Source organism: Austrofundulus limnaeus, unplaced genomic scaffold (assembly GCF_001266775.1).
Source record: "Austrofundulus limnaeus strain Quisiro unplaced genomic scaffold, Austrofundulus_limnaeus-1.0 Scaffold5, whole genome shotgun sequence".
NCBI lineage: Eukaryota > Metazoa > Chordata > Actinopteri > Cyprinodontiformes > Rivulidae > Austrofundulus > Austrofundulus limnaeus.
Window position 1 is genome coordinate 82681 of NW_013952407.1, and position 11319 is coordinate 93999.

The 11319-nt window shown below is 36.1% G+C and overlaps 2 protein-coding genes across 2 annotated transcripts in view; both read right to left on the bottom strand.

The window, feature by feature from the left end:
- Window positions 1-2301, bottom strand: part of LOC106530376 (60S acidic ribosomal protein P2) — a gene marked incomplete at its 3' end in the record, with an annotated part of 10983 nt that extends 8682 nt beyond the window's left edge. Inside the window, 4 exon segments of the mRNA XM_014025980.1 lie at window positions 385-480; window positions 1248-1296; window positions 1380-1503; window positions 2202-2301. Of these exon segments, the coding sequence (XP_013881434.1) occupies window positions 385-480; window positions 1248-1296; window positions 1380-1502 (268 nt within the window).
- Window positions 2302-10760: 8459 nt separating this feature from the next.
- lin7c (lin-7 homolog C (C. elegans)) overlaps window positions 10761-11319 on the bottom strand; it is a 5238-nt gene continuing 4679 nt past the window's right edge. Inside the window, exon 5 of the mRNA XM_014025990.1 lies at window positions 10761-11106. Within this exon, the coding sequence (XP_013881444.1) occupies window positions 10939-11106 (168 nt within the window). The 3' untranslated portion in view covers window positions 10761-10938. The remainder of the gene's footprint in view (window positions 11107-11319) is intronic.

Sequence of the window (11319 nt, forward strand, 5' to 3'; positions counted from 1 at the left end):
ATTTTAGACAGTTCATTCAAATGATACATTGATAAGGCATTAATTCATTATATTTTGACAAAATGCAATTTTTAAACAGGTTTATATGTGTCTATATCTGCCTATTTCTTCACATTCCACTTCTGGACTTAATCCTCATTTCGATGTGACGGGTCCTAAATTATACAAGGTTAGGAGGTACTTTAATAATCCAGAGGAAATTATAAAGAAGTATGTTGTTCACATTCATATCCTTTATAAAAACACCAATTAAAAACATAATAAAAAGCTAAATAAAAACATAAAAACTATCACAAAGAAAAACAATCTGAACATTAATTTCTCTGTTTTTTGTGCCAAGTGTCAGTGATGCTGACAGACAAGGTGCTAAGCTGAAATGCTCACCTGCCGCAGGAGCTGCAGCTCCACCTGCGCCACCAGCTGCAGAGCTGGCAACAGCTACAGCGCCTCCTGCTGGCATGCTGGCCAGTTTACCGTAACCTGAGGAGAAACAGGTTGGCAGAGATGAAGTACAGGTGATGATGGAGACTCGCAGCAGTGATGAGATCAGTCACAAACCACACAGGATGTGATTCAGCAGTAAAAGTTGCACACTAAATTCTCTGTTCAACAAGATTTACAATTAAAATTATCTTTTGAAGTGAGCATCAATCACTCCTAGTTCAGAGAAAATTCAGTTAAAACTTTTTTGTTAATTGTAAAAATACAAATATAATTATTTTTACCGTTTTAATGTTCATATTTGATCATTAATAAAAGAACAATTGAGTCTGGCTCAAACTAAGTAATCAATAAATTGCAACTAGTCAATGAATCAAGCATTGATAAGGAACCTGTCCTAAACTTAAAAATTATATTCTACAACTAGATTGCGAGCTCATTATTCCAATAGTTTTGCTTCATCTAGCTTTCAAACATCCAAACTAGCAAATGACTGCATATTACATTTATTATGGTAAAARACATACAAACATCTTGTTCTTATTTTGATATTTTTCCAAATATAATTTGAACTTTTTTTACATCTTCTAAAAGATTTTGTTTTGATATTAGAAACAAACATCAAAAACAAGTTAAGACATAAATATTTTGTTTCTAATTAATTTTGATAAAACTGATTTCGTGTATTTCTGGATTAAACATCACGGCTGCTWATAACTATAGAGGCACTCAAGATTTCAGCAACACCATTTAAATATCTACTAAACTTAACCATCAGGCAAAAAAATAAAAATAGTTGAACTTACCGCTGGCAATGACCTCATTCACATTCTTGCCTTTYAGCTCAGAGATGACCTGTTAAAGAGATCATCAGCTGTGAGGAGATGGCAATGAAATTGCAGATGATTTTTTTTTTAAAAGGGCATACAGCTTTGCACCTTTGACATRTTTGCGTCTTCAGCCTCGATGCCGACACTATCCAGGATCTTCTTGATGTCTTTGGTGTCTGGGTTTTCATTGCCACCCAGGGCAGCCAGCAGGTAAGCAGCAACGTAACGCATCCTGTAAATAAAGTCAACAAGGTCTGAATAAAACTGCCCATGTGACTACATGTATAAACACAATCCAATATAAAAGGCCTAACTCCGTTTTTATTTTAGAACTTCAACTTGCATAAATAGAAGATTTTAAGGAGTATTATGCAGAGAAACAACCCCTTTAATTAAATATAGTCAATAATTTGATGGTTTAAAGTTATGATTAGGCCAACCAGCAATTTCTAATGTAAGCAGTGTTTTAATTTAGTTTTTCAAAAGCCTTACAAATACAGTAGCTGAAGCTTTTGCAAATATATAATTTTGAGTGTTACAATAATACTTCTGAATTTGTGGTCATTTCACAGAACAAATCGGTGCTAATTTCCTTAGGATGACCCAGCTCTCATCCAGTCTGCCATCTTTACGAGTTAAACATGTCTCTGCTTTAATCCAACTTTATTCTACGTGACAAACATGACGGGAAAGTGTAAAAATAACAAAAACTTTGCGTTTTCTGTCCATGAATTATCGTGTTCTTCCCTACCGCTGCTATGCTAACGGCTAACCAGGCTACTGCTGTCGGCAGTAAAAGACAAATCTCAACAAAATGGCGCTTTTTTATGATTTAACTTCTCGGGACTGGAAGGTTAGTTTCTTATTTTGATAGATGCACTGTTTCACCAGGGATTGATGCTTTATTGTGGTTTTAAAAGAGGCACTCACTTGGGCTAGGCAGGAGAACGCGTGTTCACTTCGAGGTTGGCTCGAACAGAAAGGAAGTGGCGTCACCGGAAACCGGCGGAAACAACTTTCTTCTTCTTCGCACAACCCYAAAAGCAACCGAAACCCTGCAGTGGTTCCTGCTGCACCGGAGTGTGTCTGTTGTTTATTCTGGAATTTTAAAACTYCACAKTTTTAATTGTTGGGAATATTTTCCTGCGGTCCTTGAATGCTTCACAAATTAAATAAGAAACCTTTATATTAAATATCTCTAATTTTAATATGTTTTTTTCTTTTACTTATCTTTCTTTATTCTATCTCACCCTCTCCTGTATTGAGCTGCAGTGGTGCACACTTTCCCACTGTGGGATCAATAAAGTTTTATCTTATCTTATATCAATTTATAATTTTGACAACTCACTTAACCTTTAAAATCTGATGCGTTTGTGACACAGAAAATCACTCACTTCTAAATATTAGTTGCATCTTCTTGTCTCAAAAGGCAGTTAAATATTCTTCTTGTACCAAACTGTGTGTTATAATGTGCTTCATCATGAACACAGTTCTTCTGTCTTTTGCTGTTGCTTTGGCTCCAGGTCCTGTTTGCCCTCCCGCTTCTTCTTCGGTCATGCTGCTTTGTGCCAGGTAATGATTGATTCTGGTTGCCAGAAAAGATAAAGTGAACCATCAACACTTGACATTCTGCAGRGAACAGCATCTCCACCGTGAGAAACTGGCAGCTGTGCTGTGGTCTCAAGCTGTAGTGAGAACATCCGGCTCTAATGAATCTCTACTGAGCTATTTATGAACTGTTCGGCTGCAGGCAAACTGCCCTGATCTGCTGACGACCTCTATGGAACATTTACATTTTTTAAGTGCAARGTTTACAACACATACTTAGAGGAATTACATTTTCTGCAGAAATGGGAATGCTGAGCCAGACACTAGTTATAAGAAAACAATAAATAAGAATGGTGGTAAACGCTAGAAGCAGCAACAATATAACCTTAAAGCAATAGTAAAAGTACAAGTGTTTTATTATAAAATTACTTTGGTAAAAGGTAAAGTCTTCTAAAAGAATTTTACTTAAATAGAAGTATTAAGTACAATTAATGTCTGACATTATAACTATCAAAAGTAAATTTCTGGTGTAAAATGTACTTCAGTATTGAGTGAAAGCACTTKGAATGTCCAAAATGACATTTATTGAGGTGATCTCCCCAAAAGGGTGTCAGAGGGGTTTATGTTTATACTTCTCATCCAACCAGTTAAATTCACTRGATCCAGGAGGCACAATTTATCTGGAAATGTTTTTAAATATTTTTAACAATAAGCTGAAAACAAGCCAAAAGGAGTAACAACTTTACCTTTTTCAAAAATGTAAGGCGTAGAAAGTACATATAAAATGTAAGCAGAATTAAAATGTCATCWGAAAATTAAGGACTCAAGTAAAACCAAAATTTCTACTTTACTTTACAACTCTGCAAAAAACACTATAAGTCAAAAGTCTATATGATTGAAGTAGCAAAAGCTGGTCAAAATAATTAAAAACACAATTTAGAAATAGCAAAAAAAAGATAAATGTATAAAATGCTAAAAGCTACAAGTAACAAAAGGTCAGCTTTATGCTGAATATAGCAAAAAGCTATCAAAGGGTTAAATAAAATCTAAACAGTAGAGCAGTGACTAGAAGCTAAAAGAAGCAAAAGSCTGGCCAAAATCTACAAAAGATAAGCTATAGATAAGCTAAAACAAAATATCTTAAAAAATAACAAATTTTAAGCTATTTAGTTAAAAATTTTGAACAATATAATTTGAAATTTTACACAACTGCCTTCATTTTCTGTACTTTTAAAAAAACAGAACAGGTATTATTGTTTGGTATATTTAATTATGATGCTGGGGTGGGATGGTGCKGTGGATCATTACCTGCCTGAGGCTTTTCTGTGTGGAGTTTGTGTGTTCCCGTGCACACATGGGTTTCTCTGTGTACTCTGGTTTCTTCCCACAGACTGAAAACATGCATGTTTAGGTTAAACTGTAATTCTAATTGTCCTCAGGTAAGAGTTGTTTTTCCTCTCTGTGATGGACTTGTGACCTGTGTTGGACTTGTGACCTGTGTTGGACTTGTGACCTGTGTAAGATGCCCTCTGCCTCTCACACAATGACCACCAGAAAAAGGCACCAGCTCGCCTGATACCAAGCCAAACGTTCTTGCTTTAGCACCAAAAATATGGAGGCAGGTGTTCAAAACCACTTTTTCTTTGGCTTTGTTGTCGTTAGTAAGCTTAAACCCAAAATAAATGATATGCACTTAAAATTCATAACGTTAGCACAATTTATTGAGTTTCTAGTACATCTATTTTTATGTTCTACATCACAACATTTTTCATTCCACATCAGTGTAACACAAGAAAACACAACCCAAACCACACAAAATAACACAATCTACAGGCATTTACATTAAATAAGCACTGATGAAAAACATCTCAAAACATTATCAAAACTTCAACAAAGGTGGTAATTTGGTCTTAGTCCTAAAGAAAAGAACAATTAGGAGCTCAGAGGACAAAAGCACAGATATTGGACAGAAAACTCGTCCTGCATCAGAGCTTCACTCCAGAAAGGCTGAGCTGATATGGCCCTGGTACACAGTCAAAATGGTGGTACCAATTATCATGTTTTTCTTTTTTTATTTAGGAAAACCACTTATAAAATTTGAGAAAAATATCAAAACAAACCCATTATAAAAAATATTCTATTGACCATTCAGATTTACAGACAAAGAAAACACGTAAAAAGTTGAAAGGTGATTTCAAACATTGGTCAGTGACATTCAGTGGAAGTGTGACGGTGAAATATCAACACTAAGTGTGTTTACATCTTTCTTCTTTACATCTATGTATATGAGGAGTGAATTGAGCAAGCTACTGTTAGATAAAACATAATTAACAGACATAATATACATTATTTTAAGACCTATGTACACCCAACTCAAAACTAAACTCCACCCAGTCTCTAGATTGGTCTCTGATTGGGAACTCTGATATGAAAACAAGTTTAAATCTRTCTATTTAAACAAAGCAGAATATTTATGTTGTTAATAACTAACAAAATAATACTTGTAAGGAGACATGAGATCGCCTAATGTTACACAATCAACACTAATTGTGAATATTTGAGAGAACGTTTTCTATCTAACCTGCCCAATAAACGTTGATTCAACCAGAATAGAAGGTTACAACTAAACACTTCTTTCTGTTGACACCTTTATCGCAGATATAGATGTAAGGCTGCTTATTGAAAGTATTTATTTCTAACCTAAACATTTAATATCACCAGTAACTGCAAATCGATGATGGTGATGAGTAGTAAAAGGGTACAAGCATCAATAAATGTTGTTAGTGCTGCAGCTGGTTCTGGTGAAGGTTCTCAGTCATACAGGGCATGGTGATCTTAGTGAGTTCAATCTAAAGAACTGGACTTKTTTGGGATTTTGGAAGACATTTATGCTCCTCTAAATTTGAGGCCATGGTTCCAAACTGGAAACGGGAGCCGCCGCTCATCTGCATCGAAACGAGCCAGTTGAGGTGGTCTGGGCATCTGGTTGGGATGCCTCCTGGACGCCTCTCTTTGGAGGTTTTCTGGGCATGTCATATTAGGAAGAGACCCCAAGATAGACCCAGAACTTGCCCCTTTTCCACTAGTGCCTCTACAGCACGGTTCAGCTTGGCTCTCCACGGTTCCAAGGCTTTTCCATGAGCAAGGATTTGTGGAACCAGCCCAAGTGTACCGTGCTGGCCTGAAAATGCAACATCAGAAGACTGTTGTTCACGGATTGGTTAGGGGTAGAGTCACTAGTTACATCAGAAGAGCTACTCTCACAACCACCCGATCTGCCATTTGCAATAACAATACCCTGTCCTTCATTATTGTGTTTTGTATCATTTGCGGGTCTTCTTCTATGTTTAARGGTGTCTGGCAAATAGCTTAATGGAGCATAACTGCCACCAGCTGGTAAGGCGTGTGGTGTCAATTTTCAGACTTTGGGACTGGTCAACTTTATGAKGAACCCACCCACTAGAGCTGTTGCTGACGTGTAATGGAAAACCACCTGAACTGTGCTGAACAGAGTTTAGCCAAGTCGAACCATGCTGTAGAGGCGCGAGTGGAAAAGGGCCATGGGAAAAACCTTAGGAACCCCCAGAAAGAGCTGGAGAGTCGACAGATGTCTACGTACTGTATTCTCTCCTGAACCTGTTGCCCCCGTGACTAGAGCAGGGATAAGCAGTAGAAGATAGAACTGGAGATTCCTGCTACTTATTTGAGGAGATTTCTCAAAATTATAATTAAAACTTGTAAACTATAATGCAAAGCTCAAACATATCCGGGTTAACTTCAAAGCCAATGGCAACCTCAAACAAAAATGGTTGATTAAAACGAAAAACACCCAAACTGAGTGGTGTTGAGTCTTGATCTTTATGTGGAAGAAATTAAACTACATCCTATAAGTGCACAGGATAACCAGCACTTTAGGTAACAACCACTGACGAAGATGATCAAAACAATTCCATTAACATATATTTTTAAATTAAAGCCAGAATCTCAGGTTTTTGAGAATTGCCATATTGAATTATTGGAGCCAGGACAAGTGGTTGAACCATCAAGGGTACAACATGATTTGTATAAGAGTGAAGCAGCTCACTGAAAAAAACTCCTCCATCAAAAAGCTAAACGTCTTCAAAAAAACCAAAACCAGAAGTCCAGTTCAGTTGAATTTCATTTCGGTCACAAATTGTTGAAGCTGTTGCATAAAAAACATATTTGGCAGCACAAATTCAAATGTAATTTCCAGTAATATTTTGCAGTACTGTGACAAGTATTTTGCACCAACGGTTTACAAAAAGTTGTAAAAAGACTTTGCATAGATAACTAATTTGCAGTGGAAACCTGACTGTATCTACAGACTTTCCATCCGATACAATAACACAAGCGGATCATTAATAGTACACATGCGCATTATTTTATTTTATTTTTTTACTCACAGTTTTCAAAACTTTTATGTGAGCTATTAGCTAATTTGGTGCAGCAATAATATCAATGGTAGTTGAATTTTTGAGCCCTGATGTATCAGAAAGATGGTGAATAAAATGACTAAATCAACAAATAGTACATTTCTGGTCACAAAACATTCTGACGTTATGTCCGGTTGATCGTAAGCAACAGATTGGTGCCACATTCATCTGGATATCTGCTCATTTTGATCAAATTTAAAACTACTCGTTCAATAAAAAATAAAAAAACAAATACTAAATGTTTACTCGAAATAGAGCACAAAAACTACCCTCTAATTTTTGCTTCACCTACATTAATTATAGCCATTTTCAACATTTTTTCTACGGTCTCAGTGACGGAACAGATTCAGCCTGAGACTGGAGAACTGTATGGCTTAGTTAGCTAGAAACCTTAGGGGGAAAAACAATTACTGACTGAACTAAATCATGAGGAGTTCTATTAGAGGTTAAATATATAAATGTCATTCCATCACTTACGTTGCAGTATTTTGTGGATGACACAGTGACATCGTTTCAAAGTAAACCATTGTAAGCTGCAGCTTTGTTTGACTGTTGAGATGCATGCAGAATGAGTTTGAGCTTCTTAAGAGGTTAACCTACAAACAATAATGAAAGTTTTTTGCAGTGTGTTCAGAGTGTTAAACGACATCAAAATGCAAATTAAAACAAATAACGTTTATTTCTAATATTAAGAAATTAAAATGACATTATCACATTCTTTAATAAACAGGCATGGGAGCAAAAAAAAAGATGTTTGTTAGTTTTTAGATGAAAAAAATCTCCAGTGATAAAAGATGTGAATAAAATGTGAACTTAAGTTTGTTTCGAATGCAGCATCATAAAAAACTTTTCTTTTCACCCATTTATACGCATCTTATCCTAGCACTGGTACATTTTAATAAAATTATAATCCTTCAACATTGTAACAGATTCTAGGATTAAAATGCAATCATGGTGAATGTTTGATTTATGAAACACTTTTGTTTTGAAGGTGGAATAAAACAACAGATTGTAAAGTGTTGATGAAAACGGGAAATTGTGTATTAACGTCTCCCGTTTCATTAGTTAAAAGAAAGATGATCTCAGACATTGTTTTAGGCTACAAGCTACAGTTATCTGACTGGCTGATGATACCAAAGTCTACCTATTCTTATTTTTTAAATTCTACTGTCAGGAATTGGATGCTTATTAAGTAGCAAACCTGTCAAAGAAAAATGAAACACACATTATATTACATTCATGGTTTACAGAATCAGCTCAATAATTAGACTCTTTTTGTGCCTTCAGGTTTTCTCAAAAGAGTCAAAACATGGTTGCCTAAAGTGTTAAATCCCTGGTGCTGACATTCTAAATGTCTAAATCATAAAATTATAAAGATTTCTGCATTTTCTGTGATGATAGAAAGTAGCTAGAAACGTCTATGTGTTAATATATATATGTATATATATATATATATTAAAGGGATCCACGATTAGTTGTAACATTAGACTTCATTTGATAAACATTTATTTTAACTGTAAAATAAAGACTGTAAAAATACTGTAGGCTGTTTAGTTTTATAAATTTTTAAAAATGTATTTTAACACGGACAGAGCCATTTTATTTACACGCAAAGCATTCTGGATAAATGATGATGTGGATAGGTCCTCGGTGTGAGTGAGCTATATCCACCCTGAAGGTTAATCTTGGACAATATCTGATGATCGACTCTTTTAAATGAAACCAGAGAGCATTGACAGAGAGGAGAAGGTAGAAATGACTCAGCCTGMAACTGAAAATATGGATGGAGGACAACAGAGCTGCTTCATGAAGGAAGAACTCCAGCTTAGCCTGTTAGCTTTAGCGCCAATGCTATATGCCTATATGTATTAGCTTGGCGCTAGCGCGACAAACAAGCTAAACTGTTGTCCTCCATCCATATTTTCAGTTGCAGCCCGAGTCATTTCTACCTGCTCCTCTCTGTTAACGCTCTCTGGTTTCATTTAAAAGAGTTAATCATCAGATATTGTCCAAGATTAACCTTCAGGGTGGATATAGCTCCCTGGCAGCGTCGCACCAAGGACCTATCCACGTCATCATTTACCCAGAATGCTTTGCGTGTAAATAAAATGGCTCCATCCGTGTAATATATTTTTAAACTTTTAGTTTAAAAATTAGAAAAACTGAACATTCTACAGTATTTTTACAGTCTTTATTTTACAGTTAATATGTTTATCAAATAAAATCTAATGTTACAACTAATCATGGATCCCTTTAAACAACGGAGCTCCAAGCAGATCAAAGAAATAAAACTACACAGATCACAATCTCTCAGATATGAGTACATACAAGTCATCTGAACGTTTGACCAGGAAACAGGTCTGCTCCAGACTATACGCTCCTCTAGGACCAATATTACTGTCCACAGTTAGTTTTACATCATGATCTGAGTCATCATCCAACAACAGCAGAAAATGCTACTAAAGTTTGCAGCTGACCATATATACAGTATATATTAAAAATAAACACAGAATGTTTTATAATCAGATGAGATAAAGATGGAGACTCTGGCCTCAATGCTTAGAGACACTTTTGAGGACAACCGTTAAGAACACTGCACCCACTGTAAAGCATAGCGGAGGTCACATTATGATCTGGGAACCATGCAGTACCTCTGTAATTCTTCAGCATGACTTTAAACCATCAGGTACACAGATGGGTATGTTTCTTTTATCTTGTAAACATTCCAAATGCACAAAAAGAAAACATGTAGTTTGTGCTTGAAAAACAACAGTTTATGAAAAAAATAAATAAAAGTCCTCTACTGCAATTATATCCATGCGTCCATAATAAGTTTGTGCGTTTAATAAAATCCACACAAACATGATTCATTTCAGTTCCCGATGAGTGCAGAGTTTATTCTTCTGGAAAATTAGGACTTTGATAAACGTTAACGCGCGAGTCTTTGTGATGGCGCCGATTTAACTCTTGCCTTGCTGAGACCCCATTACATCACTTCTGGGCTTTTAATAGTGCACTAAGACGAGAGAAAACCAAAGAGCTGAGCCCAGAGAGAAAACGCTTAAAATAACATCAGTTTTGTTTAGTCGTGATCTCTTAACCAGCCCCTCCAAGGTTTTACATATCACTGCATCGATAAACATTTTTACACTAACAGATACAAAGCGTGTAGTCATTTCAATCACCAGTACTTGACTTTAAACTGTTCGCAGAAACGAGGTTAGTTAACACAGTACGTGAGATAAATGTGTTTGCCCTGAGGCACTTGGTAGTGGCTGTGATAAAACGATTAAAACACTACCTGTTCTGTCAAAAAGAGTAATTTTTACATACAGTTTATCCCAAAAGTACTCAAAGTTGCATTCAGTCAACTCAAAAACAAAGCACAAGGCGTGCCTCAGGCTGACAATCATTTTCATTATGTGTTTTATCTAGAGCTTAGTGTCAGGTAGCAGTGGTGAATATTAAAAATGCTACAGAGGAGGTCTGACTCAAAAAATACAGTATATTTTATTAGTAAATACAGCTAAAATTGGTCGTTATATGCTTTTGGTGTGTGGGAGGAGGAGGAGTACAAAAACAACAAAAAGAAACTAGAACTGATGACCAAAATACTAAAGGAGGAGACATGAAGAAGCTGGGCATCAACGTGGAAAAAATAAACCCTACTGAGGATAGTTGTTCTGTTGTCGACGCTTTGCCGACCTCATCTTCTCGAAGCGGGACTCCATTTCCTCTAGGACTTTGGGGGTGTACCTTACTACCAGCTTCACTGTGCCCTGAGCTGCTTTGAGGAGTTCCACGGCTTTCTCGTGGTGCTCGCCTTCCACACTCTGAAAGGAAGAAACACACAAAAACGTAACCAACTGGAATCAAACAAATCACTCAAACATTATGATCTAAAATAAAAGTGAGTAGATCCTCTGGACAATTTCTTTGTTAAAAAAAGTTTTGTCTCTTCTCCAAGAGACTTCTTCAGTCTGAGGAGTTACAGGTAAGCTCAGTCCACATGATGGACAAACAATTTTAACAATGACAATCAAAAC